Below are 22,141 nucleotides of genomic sequence, written 5' to 3' on the forward strand. Positions count from 1 at the left end.
GTGCCTGTCTGCTCCCTCCTCTTCCCCCGACTGGGCCTTGGTCCAGCTGCCAGGCCCAGCACCTCTCCCATCTGGCCAATGTGGTTCCAAAAACAACCTCAGGAGCATTCGGATGTGTTTCCAGCCCCGACTAATGGTGCTCCTGTCCACAGCCCAGACCCAGGTTCCTGTCGGGTGGGGTGGCAGTTCCTCACCTCCTGGAAGGTGATGGAAGTGTGTGTGTGTTTTTTTTTACATCTTTATTGGAGTATAATTGCTTTACAATGGTGTGCTAGTTTCTGCTTTATAACAAAGTGAATCAGTTATACATATACATCTGTTCCCATATCTCTTCCCTCTTGCGTCTCCCTCCCTCCCACCCTCCATATCCCACCCCTCTAGATGGTCACAAAGCACCGAGCTGATCTCCCTGTGCTATGTGGCTGCTTCCCACTAGCTATCTATTTTACGTTTGGTAGTGTATATATGTCCATGCCACTCTCTCGCTTTGTCACAGCTTACCTTTCCCCCTCCCCGTGTCCTCAAGTCCATTCTCTAGTAGGTCTGTGTCTTTATTCCTGTCTTACCCCTAGGTTCTTCATGACACTTTTTTCCTTAAATTCCATATATATGTGTTAGCATACGGTATTTGTTTTTCTCTTTCTGACTTACTTCACTCTGTATGACAGACTCTAGGTCCACCCACCTCATTACAAATAGCTCAATTTCGTTTCTTTTTATGGCTGAGTAATATTCCATTGTATATATGTGCCACATCTTCTTTATCCATTCATCTGATGATGGACACTTAGGTTTTTTCTTTGCTCGTTTCGCTTTTGGAATGTAAGTCTCTTTCCAAGTCTCTCTGGCCAGATGATGATAGTGCAGGCCCGCCGGCCTCCTCATCAAAGCCCTGGGCTTCCATGTGCTGCCCTTGCTGCCCGTCACCCAGACGCTTCCAGGTGCATTCATTTCCTAGGGCCACCGTAACAAAGGGCCACAAACTGGGTAGCTTAAAACAGCAGAACTGTGTTCTCTCACAGTTTCGAAGACTAAAAATTCGAAATCAAGTTGTTGGCAGAGTTCGTTCCTTCTGGAGGCTCTGAGGGAGAATCTGTTCCATGCTTCTCTTCTAGCTGCTGGTGGCTGCTGGCGATCCTCGGTGTCCCTTGACTTGCAGATGCATCATTCCAATTTCCGCCTTCATCTTCACCTGATCTTCTCCCTGTGTCACTGTCTCTGTGTCTCTTCTCCTCTTATAAGGGCACCGGTCATAGTAGATGAAAAGCTCACCCTACTCATCTGATGATGGTCTTACCATCTCATCTTAACTAATTACATCTGCAGTGATCCTGTTTCCAAATAAGGTCTGAGGTTCCAGGAAGGACATGAATTTTGGAAGGGGCACCGTGAAACCCAAGGCTTGAGGTGAGGAGTTGTCGCTCTTGGGAAGCTGGCTGGAGCTGACACAGGGAAGGAGGCTGCAGTTGACATTCTGTTTCTGTGACCCACCCTGGGTGCCTTTGCTTCTAATAGCCTGCACCTGTGGCTCTCTTCAGGGGCCTCCCCTTGAGCTACTAGAGCTGCTTTGCTGACACACACGTACACACACACACACACAAACCCAGAAGTGCCTGGGCATTTTTGTCCCCAGGGCGACCTTAGCATGATAATGACTGGCTGGTCCTCATGCAGGAGTATGAAAGCCCAGTTCACTGGCCTCCAGTTGGGAACAAACTCTGAGGTGCAGCTGACACTTCAGAGGCCTCCATAGGTCAGGGTTGAGCTGACTAGTTCATTTTCCATGTCCAGATACCCCCACTCTGTTCAGGGCTTGTCCTGGGAGCACTTCCTTAAGAAATTCACTTTCACATAGAACCTCTTCTAAAAGTCTACTCTGGGCAGCCCAACCTGAGACAGGTACCCATACCTTGAGCCTGCTGTGACCAGGACTGATGCAGGAACCCAGCCCAGGGGAGCCATGAAGGGACCCACCTCACAGGGTCCCAAGATTCAGTGATTTGTGGCTGGTGACGCTTTGTAAATGGATTCACCCACTGGGGGCCCTGAGGAGCCTTCCACACATCCTGCTCAGGCCAGTCTTCCCAGCCGTGCCATCTGAGATCTTCTAATTTTGCAGTTTCAGGCTGCTGACCAACCAGCTCGGGAGTTAGTGCCAATGGGTAGTCCTTCTTCCTCCGCATGAAGGGGACGACCACATGGATTGCTCATCGCTGTGTGCCAGCCCATGACCCAGACCTGAGTCCTTGACTCCTCTGACAGTTGACCATAGGGAACTATGACCATGAGGCCACAGGAGTGTGTGGAGAGACAGGTATAGATGCAACACAAGTGGGCAGCATGGGGCCTGGCACACCTCTTCAGGGAACCTGCTTGGATCTTCAGGACCTGCTCAGTCCCAATTCCAAATATATCATTTCCATTCTATAATGGATTGATGCTGAGCCCTCCTAATATTATTACTTGGTGGATTTGATAATACCCAGCTCACAAGGGAAGCTCAGCTGGTATAGTTGCTGGGTGTCTCATGGTCAGGCATGCAGTCTCTCTTAGGATCCAGGAGAATGCCAGAAATTATCACAAAAAAAGAATAGTTCTCTTCTGCAGAAAACCCAAGGAGTGTGCACCAGCACTCTTCTACTGGGGTTTGCCAAAGACTCTGCCCAATATCCTTATCTAGCACCATGGAATCTTCTTAGTCACATGGCTTAAATAACAGGGTAGATTGCATTGCAGCCTGAACCTCTGCAGAGTTATGTCTTTTTTTGTCTCAAAAATGATAGTCTTATTTTTTTTAATAACAAATGTTGGTGAGGACGTGAAGAAATTGGAAACTTTGTTCACCGTTGGTGAGAATGCAAAATGGTACAGCCACTGTGAAAAACAGTATGGCAGAACAAAACAATCTTGAGAAAGGAGAACAGAGCTAGAGGTATCACATTCCCTGATTTCAGACTCTACTACAAAGCTACAGTAATCAAAATAAATGGTACTGTCACAAAAATTGACATATAGATCAATGGAACAGACTAGACAGTCCAGAAATAAACCCACACAGTTACGGTCAACTAATCTACAACAAAGGAGGCAAGAATATACAATGGAGAAAGATAGTCTCTTCTATAAGTGGTGCTGGGAAAACTGGACAGCTACATGTAAAAGAATGAAATTAGAACATTTTCTCACACCATATACAAAAATAAACTAAAAATGGATTAAAGGCCTCACTGTAAGACATAAAACTCCTGGAAGAAAACATAGGCATAACACTCTTTGACATAAATTGTAGCAATATTTTTTTGGATCTGTCTCCTAAGGCAAAGAAAACAAAAGCAAAAATAAACAAATGGGACCTAATTAAACTTAAAAGCTTTTGAACAGCAAAGGAAACCGTCGACAAAACGAAAAGACATCTTACTGAATGGAGGAACATATTTGCAAATGATGTGACTGCTAAGGGGTTAATACCTAAAATATATAAACAACTCACACAATTCAATTAAAAAAAAAACCCGATTGAAAAATGGGCAGAAGACCTGACTAGACATTTTCCCAAAGAAGACATACAGATGGCCAACAGGAATATGAGAAAATGCTCAACATGGTAACCATCAGGGAAACGCAAATCAAAACCACAATGAGATATCACCTGACAGATGTCAGAATGGCTATAATCAAAAAGACCACAGATAACAAATATTGGCAAGGATGTGAAGAAAAGCGAACCCTTGGACACTGTTGGTGGGAAGGTAAATTGGTGCAGCCATTATGTAAAACATTATGGAGGTCCCTCAAAAAACTAAAAATAGAGTTACCATATGATGCAGCAATTCCACTCCTGGACATACATCTGAAGAAAATGAAAACATTAATTCGAAAAGATACATGCACCCCAATGTTCATAGCAGCATTATTTACAACAGCCAAGATATGGAAGCAACTTAAGTGCCCACCAACAGATGAATGGATAAAGAAGGCTTGGTGTATATATACAATGGAATACTACTCAGGCATAAAAAAGAATGAAATTTTGCCATTTACAACCACATGGATGGACCTGGAGAGTATTATGCTTAGTGAAATAAGTTAGCTACAAGGATATATTGTACAACATAGGGAATATAGCCAATATTTTATAATAACTTTAAATGAAGTATAGTCTATAAAAATTTTGAAACACTATTTTGTACATCTAAAACTAATATAATATTGTAAATCAACTTAAAAAATATCCACCACCCCCCCATCCCCACTATGGCGGCTTCTCAAAGAATTAATAATAGAATTACTATATGATCCAGCAATTCCACTTCTGGGAGTATACTCAAAAGAATAAAAAGCAGAGTTTTGAAGATATATTCTACACCCATGTTTATAGCAGCATTATTCACAATAGCTAAAACATGGGAGCAATTCAAGTATCCATCGATGGATGAATGGATAAGCAAAACATAGTATATCCACACAATGGAACAATATTCAACCTTAAAAAAGAAGGAAATCCTGTCATATGCTGCAACATGGGTGAACCTTGAGGACCTAATGCTAAGTGAAATCAGCCGTCATAAAAAGACAAATACTGTATGATTCCATGTATATGAGATACTTAGAGTAGTCAAAAATCATAGGGACAGAAAGTAGAGTGGTGGTTGTCAGGGGCTTGGGGGTTATCATTTAATAGATATAGAGTTTCTATTATGCAAGATGAAAAGAGTTATGGGGATGGATGATGGTGATGATTACACAACAATGTGAATACATTTAATACAATTGAACCGTATGCTTAAAATGATAAAGATGGTAAATTTATGTTATATGTATTTTAACACGCACACACACATACACACAGAGCTGGTAGCTTTCTGATCACCTAATAAATAGGTCAGAGTAGTATTGCCAAGTGTGGAATATGCTTCTTCAAAATTTAGAGGCCAAAGATGGTGGCTTAAAACAATAAGAATTTACTCTCTCAAAGTTCTGGAGGTCAGAAGCCTGAAATCAAAGTGTTGTCAGGGCCTTGCTCCCTCTGAAGGCTCCAGGGGACGAACCATTCTTTGCTTCCTCCAGCCTCTGGTGGTTCCAGATATGCCTTGGCCTGTGGCTTCTTTACTCCAATCTCTTCCTCTGTGGTCACATTGCTTCCTCCTCTGTGTGTCACTTATAAGGACATTTGTCATTGGATTTAGGATCTGCTCGGATAACCCAAGATTATCTTCTCACCTTGAGATCCTTAACTTAATTACATCTGTAAACACCCGTTTTCCAAATAAGGTAATAGTCGCAGGTTTCAGGGATAAAGACATGGACGCATCTTTCGGTGGGGGGACGTTTGCCTGCTGCGTGGTAGAAGGTGCGGAGTGCAGCGACTTCTCTTAGAGGTGAAGGCGTGGCATGCCTCAGCTCCCTGCTCCGTACTGTCTTCATTAACACGTCGGACCCCTGAATCTTCATGGGGTTTATCTTCCACCCTCTGGCACCCATGTTCTTTTTTTTTTTTTTAATTTAATTAATTAATTTATTTATTTTTGGCTGTGTTGGGTCTTCGGTTGCTGCACGTGGGCTTTCTCTAGTTGCGATGAGCGGGGGCTACTCCGTTGCAGTGTGCGGGCTGCTCATTGCAGTGGCTTCTCTTGTTGCAGAGCAAGGGCTCTAGGCGCATGGGCTTCAGTAGTTGCGGCACGTAGGCTCAGTAGTTGTGACTCACGGGCTCTAGAGCACAGGCTCAGTAGTTGTGGTGCACGGGCTTAGTTGCTCCGCGGCATGTGGGATCTTCCCAGACCAGGGCTCGAACCCATGTCCCCTGCATTGGCAGGCGGATTCTCAACCACTGCGCCACCAGGGAAGCCCCACCCGTGTTCTTGCCACTTCCTGCTCCTCAGGTTCACAGCAGCAGGGGAATGGGGCACTGGCCCAGGGAGGGGGGTATGGGTAATGTTCTGGCAGCATCGACTACGGTGTGCCTGATCCTCTAAACATTCCAGACACCACCCTGGGCCACCAGGTTGGCTCTAGCAGCTTACAGATGCCTCCTTCCCTGAAGAATTGCTCTCCTCCCAATAGCAGGGATCTTACCAAGGGGGTTACTCCCCTCTGGCGGGGGCAGGTCAGCCACACCTGCTGCCTGGGAGGCAACTCAGTGGTGCAATTCACACTTCAGAGGGCCCCGTGAGATCAGAAGGAGGCCAGTCTCCAGCCCAAAGACATCATGGATTAGCTTTCTTCCCCTGCTCTGTCCTACTTCCTTCATTCCACTTCTGAAAGCCCACCCCACAAAAATCCCTACCTCTGGATCTGCTTCTAGGGAACCTGAGCTAAGACAGCCCCTGGCAGTGTTATTATGATGGGGCTCGGGCAGGGCCAGGAAGGGGGTTCTGCGGTCCCTGCCGTGTAAAGGCAAACTGCTTTGTCTCCTCTCTGCCGTGGGACATCGTGAAAAGAGTTTGCCAGATCAATAGCTGTCTGCCGGACTCCAGACACGCTGACCTGCCCCAGTGAAGATGCCACCTGTAGTGGAGATTCAGCCACACCTGGCCGAGCTCCTGGCAGACTGCGTCCCCTCCTCAGAGGGCCCTTCCCTGACTACGTTGTCTTCTAACACTCCGTCTTCCTCCATCATATTCTCCCATTTTATTTTTTGTAGCCCTTATTCCTTTCTGAAATCATGGCATATATTTATTCATTTGTTTACAGTCTTTCTCTCCTACTAAGGGCATAAGCTCCATGGGGCTGAGGATTTTGGCTTATTCACAGCTGCATCCCAAGCCCCCATCATGGTAGTAGGTGCTGAACCAGTATGTGTCGAATGAATAAAAGAGCGGGCCTGTGTTCTTTCACTTGAAGCCGACAGAAGTCAAGCAATGGGGTTTTCTACGGAGGTTTTAAAGTGGAGGCCACTTCTGGGGGGTTACCGGGGTGGGAGAAAGCAGGTCAAGGTGGGCTGTCTTCCAGGTGGTGAAAATGCCCTTGGTCTGCTGAGCCCCTCCCTGGCTGGGCTTCTTGTTGGGTCTGGGGCAGACCTCAAGGAAACGTAACATTTTTAATAAAACCTCAGGGTCAATAAAGCCAAATGGTCTCGGGTGCCCCTCCTGCCAGCCCCAGCTGTTGACGTTAGAAGTCAAGAGGATGGGGAGTCGCCCAGTTCCCGTGTAGTTCGGGGAGACGTAAGCTAGAAGGGCCTGGCCCATTTTCTATGAAAAAAACAAAACAAAACAAAACTCACTTGTCCTGGAAAGATTCCACCGCCAGCCAGAATCAAAGGTCCATTCAGAGTGACAGAACCGCTCACATTCGCCGCTAATGAAAACCAAATTTCTCGTCCCCCTGAGCATTTCCAGGGGCTGCAACTGGAAGGGGCTGCCGTGGGCTCTTGGCCACCCCTCCTGCCACCCAGAGGGCCCCACCGTGTTAAAATAGTTTTATGATAATACCAGCCACGTATTTTTCTAATTTCGGGTGTCGGTGGTTTAGAACTGGGTTGTTTTCATGGAAAAAGAAATAGCACTTGTTTGAGGCAGGGAAGACTGCCCCCTTGGTTGGTGGTCCCACTGTGTGTGCCTGTCCAGGGCGAGGGAACCCTGCCACCAAGGGCCCGGGTCCCCCCAGGGAGGCCTCATTCGAAGGGCGTCTGTCCCCTTGAGTAAGCAGGACAGGCTGGGGGTCGCCAGAGGGTCCAGAGACGGTGATTTCTGTCTTTCGACTTCATACTTCTGTGAAATCTTAGATTCACAACTCAGAAAGGTGGACACATCGCTCTCAGATGGGAAGAAAGGGCTGTAACGCCTGTGTCCTTCCTGCTTCTACTTTTTTTTTTTTTTTTTTAAAGACATTTTCTCATGGCTTTTTCCTTTCTTTTTCCCTTTGATGGGCAATCTTTATGGCCAAGATGAGTCATGGGGCACAAACTCAGGTGTGCAAGAAATTACACCTTTTTCCTAAAGTGAACTTAATTCTTACTTTGAGCCCCCAATACGTTTAGCTAATGGGAAACTTAAGCTCAACTTTTTCAGGTATTGCTCTGTCCTTGTTAGAAATGGGAGGGAATTATTCCCTTGTTCTTCAGTTTTCTTATCTGTAAAATGGGGATAATGATAGTAGAGACCTCAAAGAGCTGAGTTAACACGGCAAAATATTTGTAATAGTGCCTGGCATGCAGTGTTAGCTATTATTATTATTCCAAAGATAAACTCATGGAGAAGGCACCAAACCCAGCATGAGGTTATCAGGGAAGACTACCTGGAAGAGGTGACACCTCAGCTAATGTCAAAGGAGTTGGTCCAAGCATGATTTTGAACTCCTCTGCTTGGATATTCATCAAGGTCTAGAAGTTTAATACACTATACCCCTAACAAATGTGCTCACTTTAGAAAACTTGAAAAAACACTGAAAAATATAAAGAAGAAAACAGAAAACAGCTATAACCCACAACCATCCAGTGAGTTCACTCTAGATTCCTTTTATTTCTATTTTTTAATTACATTAATTGATATACTGTATATACAGTGTGTACCTGGCTAGAAAAAAATTATTCCAGGAAAAATATTTATATATTTATAGAAAATAAAGATCCGGATGGGGGAAAATCCCTGAAAGTATTAACAATGGTTATCTTTGGAGAGGTGGGATTATGGGTAATTTTTCTTGTCCTCTTTTTGGTAATCTGTATAATCTACTTTTTCTCTGTAATTACTACTAATTACACTAGTATTATTTGGTGTAATTTTAAAATGTGATTTTATATCTGTGAGTCTGTTTCTGTTTTGCACATACATTCATTTGTATTATTTTTTAAGATTCCACATATAAGTGATATCATACAGTATTTGTCGTTCTCTGTCTGACTATTTCACTAAGCATAATATTCTCTAACAAACTAGTGGTTACCAAAGGGGAGAGGGAAGGGGGATGGACAAATTAAGGGTATGGAATTGACAGATATTAATGTAGATTTTAATGTAGATTTAAAAAATAAGTAAGCAACAAGGATATATTGTGTAATTGTGTGTAATTGTGTATATATTGTGTAATTGTGTAAAAAATAAGTAAGCAACAAGGATATATTATATAGCACAGGGAAACATAGCCTTTATCTTGTAATAACTCTTAATGGAGTATCATCAGCAAAAATACTGCATTACTATGCTGTACACCTGAAACTAATATAATATAGTAAATCAACTATACTTCAATTTAAAATATTTGATTTTAAAATTTAATACATAGAATTTGGGAACCTTAGACTCAGGATCTTACAACCATTACATCTTTGGGCCACGGAGGAGAGTGGGGTGGCAGGACCAGACTCTGAGCCCTGGACATGTCTGAGAGGCTCCATGTGGCCTCAGGGGTGGTGAGGGGGTTGTCATGAGCCAGGACATAAGATAAGGCTTCACTAAAACATGTGTGGGGGGTAGGGATCAGGGAGAGGGCAGGGTTGCTGTTATTACACACTTGGCATAACAAAAACTATTATCAAGACCTTGTCCCCAGTGGCTCCATCAAATGCCATGAACCCAAGAAATTGAGAGACACTTGAACCTGGGGTTTGGGGCACTGGATACTTCCTATGACTTTTGTGCTAAAGATGCCTTAGGGAACACTTAGCTCCTCCTCTGACCATTTTGCACAGGCTTCACCCTCCTTTGCCTGGACTATTGCAGTAGCCTGTGAGCAGGTCTTTTCTCTGCACCCCTATGCAGTTCATATTCCAGGCTGCCATGGCGACCCCCCCCAACAGAGGCACAACCATCTGAACCTGCCCCCACTCCACAGTGCCTGCAGGACCAAATCCAAGCTTGACCTTCAGCCCCTGTGACCCCCTGGCCTGCTTGTCTCCCATATCCCCTTGCCATTCCTCCACCTTCCCCACTGTCCTCCCAGCTTAGACACACTCCTGTCCTCCAGGCCTCTGCACGTGTGGTTCCCTCCACCTAGAGGCCCTCCTGCTGCTTCTCTGAGTAGAAGTTCTGCTGGTGAACTTCTACTCATCGTTCCATCTTGTCTCATCCGCACTATGTATCCCACGGGTTAGCCCTCCTGTCTTCCTGTCTGTCCTGTGAGCTCCCCGGGAGCACAGCGTGTCTTATTGGTCTTTTTTCTTGCTGTCTGGCACATGAGGGTGGATCGAGGCCTGGGTCTGTTTGGTGAATGAGTGAATGAACTCTGTCCAAGGCCTCGCAGACACCAGGCCCAAAGAGCAGAGTGGGGTATGTGGCCCAAACAGCTGCCACCCATTAGAACAACAACGAGGTCACAACTGTTTCCAGCAGTTGGCATGGGTACAAAGGAAGGGTGGCTCCAGAAGGCCAGCTCTGGGGCTGCTCCTCTCCCCTTCGCTCAAGGGCTTCCTCCGGGCTGGCTCAGGGCAGCCTCCCTCTGCGGGTGAGTATAAATATATAAAACAAACAGCGTGCCGTTAACTGCAAAACTAAAAATAGGAAGCCTGGAATCCGGCTCCCCGGGCTCCTCTAGCTGCTGGACCACATCGGTGTGGATGTGGGTGTTGGGGGGATGCGGCCCCTCACCCCCTCCCAGCTCCCCAGCCCTCGTGGGGAGGAACGGGGGGCACCCTGAGTTTCCACAAGGAACAGTTCATTCTTTCACTCTGGTGCCCCCCCGCCCCTGTCCTTTGGACAGCTCATTTCATTTACGACCCCAGAACGAACCGACCCACTGAGGTGCATTCCCCTGTGGCCAAGCTGCGTGTCTGGTGCAGCTGAGAGCTGCCCCCAGGGCCATGCTGGGGGGCCTGGCTGGCTGTGTTTGTGGGGTGCAGTCTGGGGAAAGGGGGGAGTAAGGCAGAGCTTCCCCAGAGCACCGGTGCTGGCCCTGCACCGGGCAGCCCCTCACAGCAGCCTCCTCCGGCCCTCACAGCTCTTCCCTTGGGCACACATCATCACCTGGGGCCCGTAGACCCCTGCTGGGACATCCACCTCTCACTACAAAAGCCAAAGTCATTCCCATGGCCAGAAGCCCAGCACTTTCAAGTCTGTCTGGGACCACTTCACCCCTCAGGAGGTGCCAAGATCAGTCCAGTGCCCAGGGAGACCACCCCTGGGAGTCCCAAGGCCTGGACCACCTCTCTCAGCCTCTGGCCAGGCCGGACACAGGCTGTGGCCTGACACGGCTGGTGAACCCGTAGGCACTGCCCAAACTGGACCAGCTCCTTGAGCCTCAAAATGGAATTCTAGAGTCCAGGGGCTCCCAGACTCTGGAACAAAATGGCCCCTTTACCCTTGACGGGAGGTGCAGGAGGTGGGGGGCTCGGGCCTGGGCTCCAGCAGGCTGGGGATGCTGGGCCAGGGATGTCAACCTTTCCTTCAAGCTGAGTAAACCCCTGTCCCAAAGCAGGGCCTTTGGGGATCATGAGACTTGATACTACATACCTGGCATATGATACTTCTACTACATACCTGGCATACAGTAGGTGCTCGTGTAATATCTGAATAAAAAGGGAAGCTGAGAGGGACAGGGACCTCCCACAGGCACATAGCTAAAGAAGGAAAGAAAACCCTTCCTCCATATCAAGATATTTTCCAGGCCCTTCTGGGATGAACCTCCTGAGGTTAGGAATTTCTTTCCAACACCTAACCTGAATTCTGGCCATAACTGAGGCAAGTCCCTTTTCCCCCTTCTCTGGAGGGGCATGTTCACTCTCCCCACCTGCTGCCACCTGCAGGCTGATATGGTTACTGCAGCTCTTCCCCCAGCAGCCTGTGTGACCTCAGGCAAGTCCTGGACTTCTCTGGGCCTCAGTTTCCCGTTGGGAACCTGGGTGTGCTGGTCTGTGCTTGCTAGGGTTAAGGTGATGGAGCTTTGAGTCAGAGGCTCTGGAGGCCACACCTCCTCTTGTATCAGCTGTGGCACCAAAGTGTGGCCAGCAGGGAGGAGCTTGAACTGTGGTTCCCTCATAACCTCCATCATTCCCTACAAAGGGCCCCCAAATAAACACATATTATGGAAGCAGAGTGTTGACTTATAGATGCTGCTTCAGGATTATTCCTGCTCATCCGGGCAGATGGCACTCAGAGCACACCCACAGAGCAGTTCTGCAGCTCTGGCTGGGATCCTGCTCAGAGAAGACTCTGCTGGCCCTGGGGCAGAAGCCGTGCTTCAGCGCAGAGGGGTGGGGATCAGGGTTTGGGCTGGGGAAAGGGGAACTTCCTGTCGGGTGTTGGGTTTCAGGCAGACCAACCTAACTGAACAGGGCAAAGTCTTGGGATTAGCTTTTGAAGTATTTTCACTCAAAAATAAGGTGTTTTATGAAATTTCCCCTCCCCAAGCCCCAGCTGGACAGGCACGGTGGGCCAGGCCTCCTTGCTAGCAGGCTTGGGGAGGCTGTCAAGCCGGGGGCCCACGCCCTCACACCCGCCGCCCTCACCATCAGCCACAAACTCCTCTGCGGAGCCGTGGGGCCAGGTGACACCCCCTCTTTGCACCTTAGTCACCTCATCTGCAAAATGGGGGAGCTGACATGGCTGATTGCTTTGCAGTTCTGATTGCTGCTAATTTATCAGTTTTGCAGCGAACAGTTCCCAGAGATGGGCTCTCACCAAGGCTGCTTCACGGTCCACCTGCCTATGCCCCCTTCCCAACTCAGAGCCTGGGGGATGAGCTGGAACAGGTGTTCTGCCTGTTCTGTTGGCCATGCGCGAAGGGACAAGGGATGGTGGCACCTTGAAGACCTGATATTGCTCTGGGGTTCCAGCCACACATGGGAGAGCCCTCGCCAGCTGCACTTACCCAGGGTGGTCTCTGTGGCCCTCCCAGATGGAGCCGGATGCAGGGAGGCCAAGGCGCTGGGGATCTCTAAAGCAGTGCGGTCAGTCCTGCTCCTGTCCCCAGGCCCTGCCCCATTCCTCCCTGGCCATGGTGGAAGGACTCCCATCCCCTCCCATCCCCATGCATACAGCTCTAGAAGTCTGGCATTGAGATCCTTCAACACATCTCAGAGTTATATTATTGTAACAAATCAGTCAAAATTCCATTTTACTGTTAAATAGTATAGAAGACAGTTTACTGTACACGGAAGTTGTGCATTAAAAACAAACACACTAAGCAAATTATAGTGCAAAGCAGTTTCCATCCCTCCCCACCTTCTTCCCAGCCCTGGGTCGGTTTTAGGGAAGATATGAGTATAGCAGGTATTAACTCCTCAGCATGACAATATGTCACAACGAACCCGAACCCACCACCAAGAGGCTTACAGTAATATGGTGCCCAAACCCTTTCATTTCCTTGTACTTTCTAAATCAGTGTGTTTGCCTAGTACAACTTCAAAGCAGCCTTGTAAATAAGGACCCATTTTTACCAGCCCAAGCTGTCTGTACCCACTATGGGCCTTAAAAAAGACTCAGCACGGCTGCCATCACTTTGAGTCAGGGAGTTGCGGGGAGGGGGTCAATTTATTTCCTGTCCCTGCCCCCACCGGGGCTTGGATGTCAGGAAGGGGTAGTAATCTGGGGAGGGGCTACAAAGTGCTGGGCACTGGGAACCCAAGGGTGCCTCCCACTGGGGCCTGGGGCCAGTCTACAACCAAAGAGAACAGGAGAGGAGGGCAATGGATTTGTAGCTGCTTCCTGAGAAGGGGTGGAGATATCCCCGCGCCCCTCCCCCGGCTGAAGGGAGTCAGCAGGATCCCCCCAGCAGCTATTTTGAACAGATAAAAGCAGGGGACTGCTTTTTCCAGTGAGGGCAGGACAAGAGAAGCTGTAGCAAGAGGGTTGTGAATAAGATCACCAGAAGGACCTCCTGACCTGTCTGAGTGTGCATCCCATGTGCTTATCTGGCGGTTGTTACAGGGTGCGGTGGCAGGCAGGTCACGTGCTATTACAGAGACAACCGCTAAGGAGCATTTTGTAGGGGAGATTTCCACATCCACAGAGGATGGGGCTGAAACAGTGGCTAAAAGCCACAGGCTGCCCAATGCTTTTAAGAGTTTTGTCTTTTTCCACTTACGCCTTTCGAGAACTAAAAAATTCAGACATGGGTTTTTTATGCCTTTCTAGAATGAAAAAAACTTGGACATGCTTAAACCCTTGGGCAAGGCCTGCTTTCCCATTTGTAAACTGTAATACTTCCCCTGTGAGCACAGCAGGGGCTGAGCTGAGGCTGCCAAGCCCCTCACAGCTCTTGTGTTCTGCCATCATGCAGCCACCGTACTCCCTCACACCCCTCCCACCTCTACCGGGACACCCACACGTCCTCTCGGACAAATGCCCGAGAGCCACAGACTTGAGATTCCAGCATCTCACCAGTGCTCCCTTTGTTCTGCACCAGGCTGGCCTTTGGTGCAAGCTGGTGGGCTGCTGCTGAAGGACTGTGACCTCTTGAGGAGGTTTTGGGATCCTAATAATTCCACACTCTCAGAGGGGGAGGGATATCGTTAACTATCATGGGAGCTTTTCCCGTAAGAGATCGTGTGTCTGAAAATGTTTGACAAGCTTCTTTCTCTAAAATCAGCTTTAAAAACTTTTTTTTTTTTTTTCAAGACTGCTTTGGGAGCAGACTGGTTAAAGACGGAGAGTTGTGCGTCAGAGACTGGAAGGTTTGGCTGGGCCTTCCCACGAGGCTGCGGGTCCGGGGCACAGCTTGGCTGTGCACAGCTTGGCTGGACCTAGGTGGGCCAGGGATGCTGACATCTGACCCCATGACCCCTTACCCCAAGGCTTTCTGGTAGGACCTGTCTGGTCCTGGTGCTCTCTCCAAAAATGGCAATTTTGAGACCAGCCTAGCGGGAAAGGGACCCTTCCCAGCCCCCACTGAGAGAACAGAGGACGAATGCCTTGGACTGGTAAAGTGCATGGAAGACCTGTCCGCAGGTGTCTTCCCCAGTTTTAGGGGCCTGCTGCTGCAGGCCGGTCTTCTCTGGGGCCTGGGACCCACGGACGGCTGGGATGGGGTCGGGGCCCTTAGCTGCCACCAGGAGTTGTAGGGAAACAGAGCTCGGGCCTGGGGGTATCCTCATTCCATCTCTGCTAGTGATTCCCTGGGGCCTCTGGAGGGGTTCCTTCCCCATCCAAACCACAAGTGAGCCCCTCTCAGGGCTGGGGGACCTTCCAGTTGTGACTCAACTTGTGTAGATGCAGAGGGAGGGCTGGGCCCACAGGGTGCGGGGTCTCTGAGGAAGGTAAGGGTGGGGAGGTCTTTCTAGGGTCCCGAGGATAAGAGGCCAAACCATGTGGGCAAATGCCGCCTCGCTCTAGAACAGAGATGGTCTCTGTCCCAGGAGGCCTGGGCCTTGTGACAGCAGTGGGCATAGCTGGGGACAGCCAGGTCATTCCAGAGGAGGTGGCAGGAGGAGGCTACTTCTCCCACAGGGACGTGGGATGAGATGAGTAGGATATGGGCTGGGGGCGGGGTCCTGGGGGAGGTCCCGACCCCTCTGTACAAAGACGTGGCTGGACCAGATGCTCTCAGAGCCAGCTACCAGCTCTGGGCCCCAGGACCATGGACCCTGGGCCCACAGCTGCCGTGAAGCGTTAAGTTCCATGAGTGCCCTGAGCCTTGGAGCTGGGCCCGCCACTTGTCTGGAAGGTTCTTGGGGTCCCCGCCACCGGCGGGAGCAGTCCACTTGGACCCGGGCGGTCAGTAGGGCCGCCACACGGCCTCGTCCATGCGGCCGGGCGTGCTCAGGGCGGTAGGCGAGTTGCTGTGGCTGCCATCGGCCTCCACGCCGTCGCTCTGGCCACTCAGGCTGGGGTTCACGAGGTTGCCGGTGGCGACAGAGGCGGCGCTGCTGGGGCAGGAGGCCAGCATGCGGGTGGGCGAGCGGTCGCCAGCGCTGCTGCTGCCGGCCACCATGGAGAACTGGTAGGAGCTGGAGGATGCACCATAGTATAGGTGGTAGGGGGAAGGGCTGGCCTGGAAGGGCCCGCTCTGGTTCTGCGGGGCCCCCGGGTAGGGCGGTGGGAGGTAGGTGTGGTGGAAGCGGCCGGTGGCCGGCATGCTGGCCACGCTGAGGCTGCTGATGCTCGTGCCCGAGGGTGTGGCGCTGTAGGGGAAGGCGGCCGACATGGCCCCTGGGTAATGCATCCGGGGGTCGGGGAAGCGGCTCTCTGGGAGGGTCGGCAGCGCTGCGAAGGAGCGGTCAAACTGGCGGGGGTCGGAGAAAGGGTTCAGGTCGGAGGTGCCTGGGGGACAGCAAGGAGGATGGTCAGTCACTGCCCGACACCACCCCGGCAGCCTTTCTTCAAGAATGACCTCAGCTATGCGGCTGCTTCCCACTAACTAGGGAGGGAGACGCAAGAGGGAAGAGATATGGGAACATATGTCTATGCATAACTGATTCACTTTGTTATAAAGCAGAAACTAACACACCATTGTAAAGCAATTATACTCCAATAAAGATGTAAAAACAAACAAACAAACAAACAAATAAAATAAAAACAGAAAAACGAATGACCTCGGGCTCTGGTTTACAGGCCCATCCAGGGGGATCCCTGGTGCTACCTGTGGCTCTGCTTCCACCGCCCTGAGCTGCTCGGGGGCTGGGGCCTGTTGATTCCCAATCCGGCCCCACCTGGGAAGAAGGTGAGAGCAGGGGTCTGGGCTGTGGGTGGCCCCGGGCGCTGCCGGGGCAGGCAGAGGAGGGGGAGGGCTTTGCTCTCCTCCCAGCATCCTCTTCCCAGCCTAGCCGTGCAGAGGCCTGTCGAGGGGGCAGGTGGGCTCCCCGCTGGGCTGTGGGTTCGTGGGGAGCCAAGGGCGGGGCCAGCACAGGCTGCCCGGCAGGTTCGCCCTGCCTCTCTCACTCTCCGTAAAGAGGGTCCCCAATGGTCCCGTGAGGTTGGGGGTCAGGCCCTGCTCTCCCAGAGGAGGGACCAGGCAGAGAGAGAAAGATGGCTTCTCCTGATGCTGCACAGAAAGGACTGGAACTCATCACGAGGCCTCTGCTTTCTGCTCCGGCTGGGGTGGACGTGTGCGTGCGCCTGCACCTCTCCTGCCCAGGTGGGGCTCAGTTAGGTTACGGGAGCTTCCGCCTGTGCTGTGGGAGCTGGGTCCACGGCAGCTCTGTCCATCCCCCGCCACCCCCCAACCCCGGCCTCAGCCTGGGCCTGTGTCTCCAGGGCTGCCCTGCAGGCTGGAGCTGACTGGTGGCCAGACAGGGATCAGATGCCACCCTCACCTGCCTCCACAGCAAAGTGAGACAGATGGCAGCCAGAGGGGCTTGGTGGCCTGGACCCTGCCCTTGTCACAGAGAGACCCAGTGTCCAGCCCAGGCCCCACCCTGGCTCCCCCAGGAGTTGGCTCCAAGACAAAAGTATCCCAGCCTCTGCCCCGTACTTTTGTAATCACAGAGCCCCCCAAACCTCAACACTCAAAGGGGCTTCAGGATTGAGTCTAAACCCCTTGGTAGGAAGACTGAGACTCAGAGAGGGTGGGGCACTTGCCTAAGTGTCACACAGCACACTGGACCTACACAGAACCCTAGGACTCTCAGTCCTGAGTTCTGACACGTGCCTGAAGGGTAACTGTCTCATCTTTGAGGCAGCACAGACTGAAGGTGAACTGTGTGGTCTCTGAGGTTGGATACTTATCTTAGTTCTGACACTTACTAGCTGTGTGTCCTTGGGCAAGTCACTAAACCTCTCTGTGCATCAAGTTGTCCCACATGAAAAATGGAGACAATAACAGTTCCTAGAGATTAAATTAGTTGATACATGTAAAGTGCCTACACTGGGCACAGAGCAGGGGCCTGATGAGGGTTTGTGCTGCCACTGCAGCTGTGACACCTCCTGTTCCGGGCACTCGGGAGAACCGGCTCATTCAGGGCCCTGCAAAGATGAGCCCCTGACCCTGGGCCTTCCTTGTACCCTGGCCAAAGGGGTGACTCTGGGCAGCAGTGGGGAGGTGGATGAGCCCCCAGCAGCAGTCTAAAGTCTGTCTGTCCCCAAGCCCTCTTTCCACCAAAGACTAGGGGCCAGAGAGGGCTCAGGAGGAGGTCAGCCTCTGCCCCTGGCCAGCTCCAGGTGTGCACTGCCTGCCGTGCCTGAGGTGTGGCTGAGGCTAGAGCTGCAGATGCCCTCAGGCCTCACTTCCCCAGATCTGCTTGAGGTGCTGTGTGACCTCAGATAAGACTTGTAACTTCTCTGGACTTTGGGATCTTCCCAGCTCAGCTGGGGAGGTGTTTCCTCAGCAGCAGGCTCTGGTCCCGGATGTGGATGATACGGGATGAGGCTCCAGGCTCCAGGTGGGGAGATGTGGGGGCTAGGGGCTGGGAGACGGCGGCCTTCTGGCACATCTGGACCCTCCCTAACAGATCCCTTGGCTGGTCAGTGCTGCCCTGAAGCCTAGGGGGTCAGAGGACCCTGGCTCCTGCCCTCATCTCTGAACCCCAGGGGAGGATCCTTGTTGGCAGTGCCTGGCACCCCAAGCACAGCCAAGCATGAGGCTAACACCTTGCTCTGAGCCCAGGGAAGCGAGCGCCGCCGCCTGACAGGAACCCCTTTTGCAAAACAAAGGGATCCCAAACAGGGAGCCCAGGATGCGATGGCAGGGCTGTAGCCCGGGGAAACAAGGCCATGCCAGGTGGGCCTGGGTGCGTGTGGCCCTCGGGGTCATGTGGGCTGCGGGCAGGCCTGCCCGGCCCTGCCACCGTCCTCACCTGCCTCCCTCCTGGGGTGGGGGCAGCGTCTGCCCCCAGCCCCGCCCCCTCCAGCCCAGTAGCCCCAAGAAACCCGAGCTGGCCAGGCCGCTGTCGAGCAGCCAATCCCAACACTGGAAGGAAATGTTTATTTTCTTCTCCAAATTGCCCCAGCTGCTGTGTGGTGGCTGAAAGAGGCCTTTGAGCTGTGAGAAGCCCCCATTGTGGGCAGTCACAGCCAGGGGGCGGGGGGCTGGGGGCTGGGGGCTGGGGTACCGAGGGGTTGGGGCCTCGGCACTGCTTGCCAGTCACCAAAGCTGGGGGGTCAAAGCTATTAACAGGAACCAAGAGAAGTGGTGGTGGGGTATCCTTAGGGGGACCCCCAGGATGGAGTCTGAAAGTAGAGGCTTGTCCCACCAGGAGGGGAGGGCCAGTGAGAGGGACTCCCCAAGCCTGGCCCTGCCAACACCCGTGACAGATACCTCCTTCTTCCCACTTTACAGATGAGAAAACTGAGGCTCAGAGAGGTGAAGCGACTTGCCTAAGATCACACAGCCAGTGCCTGGCAGAGCCCAAATTCCTAGCCAGGTCCACCTGACTGCAAAGTTCATGTTCCTTCCTTGGTCTTGGTTGTCAAAAGCCCTTCCTCTTACTCCAAAGGGGACAGGCCTGAGGACGGGGAGGCCTGGCTGGTGTGAAGGGCCACAGAGGCTGCCTGAAGTCCAGTGCTGTGGGTGGCTAGCGAGCACCCTGCCTCAGGATACAGCAGAAGGGGAAGGACTGGGTCAGCCACTATGCCACACAGGCCCGACCTCCTCTCCTCCCAGCCTCGGGGGAGGCAGGGGCTCTGCCTGCTGCTGGGCTAGGCCTGGCCCTCTGGGGCTGGACAGAGGGTGGGTAGGCCGGCCTCAGGCTCCAGCAGGTGCTGATTCCCAAGTCATGTCCACACAAGTGGAAAGAGAGGTGGGTTCTCCTTCCACGGGAGCTGCTGGACAGGACGCCACTGTTAGCCCCCACCTGCTGGGTTCCAGGGCCCCCTGGCTGGGCCCCAGCACTGCCCATGTCAGGGAAAGGCCTGGAGTGTTAGACCACTGTACCTGCACAAAGGCTGGCCTGCCGGGAACGGGAGCGCGGACAGCTTCTGGGCAGGGGTGGGCATGGCCCAGAGGACCTCTTACTGCCTCTTGAGCTCAGACCCCTCCACCCTGCAGCCCCCCTGGCTCAAGAGTTGCTGAGTGTCTCAAACTTGACAGCTCGTGGCTAAGAGCCTGGACCTGGGGCCTCTCCCTACCTTGGGGGCTCAGCAGGGCCAAGGCCCAGCTTCCCAGGCCAGAAGGGAGGTACTGTCTCTTCACACCAGGGGGCTGCATCAAGTCCCCCTGTTATGGCATTGTGCCTGGCACACATGGCCAGGGCTGGGGGCAGGGCCTCCCTTAATGGAGAGACCCAGTAGGGACTCCCTTGCTTGTGCCCTCAGAAGTACAGGAAGTTCCTGGGGGCAGGTGCTGTGGACACTTTGAACCTGGTCATTGATGCGCTGTGTGACCCAAGAGTGGCCCTTAACCTCTTAAGCCTCAATTCACTCATCTGCCAAATGGGTTCTAACCAGGGCCTGGAGGACCAAGAAAGAACAGACACCCACGGTGCATGACAGCAGCAGCCAGCCCTCCCGGCCGCGTCCAGCACTGGTGACAAGCACTCTCCGTCCCTGCCTGGCCTGAGGGTCAGCTGTGCATTCAGCCTCCTGCACCCCAACCCACTGGCCAAGAGAACCTAGAGAGCAGGGTAGATATTCACCATCTGACCACCTACTGAGCACCTGCTACGTGCCAGGCCCTGTACACCTGGACGGCCTGCCCGAGACTTAGGCTCACACGTGCCTGCCGTGTCCATCTGGCCAAGGGGTGAAGACTCCATCCTGGGCCTCTGCCCGGAGGCCTCCCTCCTCCCTCCTGTTTGGGAAGAGTCTCCGGGCAGGTGGGGACCTTTCTCAGGAGAGGCTCTGTCTCTCTCCAGGGACAACTTCACTTCACAGTTTACAAAGTTTGAGTGCAGTGATGTCATTTGAATGTCACCCGAGGCCCAGGCAGAGGCATCCACCACCACCCCGCTTTCAGATGAGAAAGCTGAGGCCTGGGGGGCTGTGGTGTCCTTGGCAGACATGTGTCTGTCTCAGGCTCCTTGGGCGAGGCCTGCCCAACTTTAACGGGTGCACTGGGGGACTCATACCCGTTTCCCGCAGGGGACAGGGAGCTCCTGGAGGGCGGGGACTGTGCCTGTCTATTCATCCCTGGGGCCAGGCACCACGGCGGCACAGGGTGAGTGGCAATAAATGTTTGCTGAGTGAATGAAGGAAGGGCTGAGCCCAGGACCGGGCGGAGCGGGCCCTCAGAGCAGGCCGCGTGTAGGAGCACTGCTGCCCCTTTATAACAAACACCAGGGTGGTGCAGCCAGCGACCCTGGGATGAGCTTTTGGTCTGGAGCAGAGAGACCACTTCCAGGCCCCCGTCCCCTTCTCCCACCGCAGCCCCCACCTCCCGGTGCCGTACCTTGGATGGGGGTCTGGGCCTGGCTGCTGAAGTGGCTGGTGGTGCTGAGCGAGCCTCGGGGGCTGGGCGTGCTCGGCGTCACCCGCATGCGCAGGCGCTCCAGGTCCCCGAAGCGGTCGGGGAACGCCTTGGTCTGGTCCTCCAGCTTCTGTCGATGCCCTGCAGAGCATGAGAGCCCGTGAGAAGCTGGTCCCCGAGAGTCTCTGGGGGGCAGAAATGCCTTGCTCTGCTGGGAAGTTCTCCCTGAGGTCTAAACTTACGCCTCTGCAGGGAGAACCCACAGGCCACCACCGATGTCTCTTCTGAGACATGCTGCCCTGGGGCTGCCACCATCGCACTCCTACCTTCTTATGCCATAGGTGAGGCTCAAAGAGGTTCCAGGCCACAGAGCCAGTAAGTTGTGGAGTCAAGATTTGAACTCAGGGTTCAAATCAAAGCCTGCGACCTACACCTCTACGTTACGCTTTTTGGCAGAAGGGGAATCTGAGGCAACAGGCACGGGAAAGGGACTTAAGCAGGCTCCCATGGGAGGCAGGGAGAGAACCCAGGGATGCTGCCGCTGTCTGTCCCCCAGCATCCATCCTGCCTGCTATTCGCATCTGCAAGAGGAATGGGAGATGGCCCCGGAATGGGAATGCTGGCTCCTCCAGCCCAGAGCTACCCTGGGACCCCCAGCACATGCCTTCTCCCCTCTGGGGTTCAGACAGGAGGGGAAATTCACCACGATGCTGGGAAGTGGAGTGGGGCGCTGTGTGAGGGGCTGGACTCCCATCTCTGTCCTGAAGCTGGGGACAGGGGACCAGTGCACCTGGCTTGGCATCACACTTGGAGAAACTGCCAGCATTTCCCAGTATCCCTCTGCCAGGGTCCACACAGGAAGGACGCCAGCCTCGTCTCCGAGACCCTGGAGGAGCTGGCAAAGTCAAGATGGCCATGCCCCTGCCTTTAAGCAGCCAGCCGAGGCCACCCTCAAGGCTTCTTGAATGACATCAGGCTTGCAGGGACCACCACCTCT

At 52.5% G+C, this 22,141-nt stretch overlaps 1 protein-coding gene across 1 annotated transcript in view; it reads right to left on the bottom strand.

Moving 5' to 3' along the window:
• Positions 1-13,028: 13,028 nt before the first annotated feature.
• Positions 13,029-22,141, bottom strand: part of RUNX3 (RUNX family transcription factor 3) — a 30,563-nt gene continuing 21,450 nt past the window's right edge. Inside the window, exons 4-5 of the mRNA XM_082616290.1 lie at positions 21,127-21,285; positions 13,029-16,127 (exon numbers count right to left, since the gene is read on the bottom strand). Coding sequence (XP_082472416.1) covers positions 15,583-16,127; positions 21,127-21,285 — 704 coding nt within the window. The 3' untranslated portion in view covers positions 13,029-15,582. The remainder of the gene's footprint in view (positions 16,128-21,126; positions 21,286-22,141) is intronic.

Source organism: Mesoplodon mirus (assembly GCF_964341445.2).
Source record: "Mesoplodon mirus genome assembly, chromosome: 3".
NCBI lineage: Eukaryota > Metazoa > Chordata > Mammalia > Artiodactyla > Ziphiidae > Mesoplodon > Mesoplodon mirus.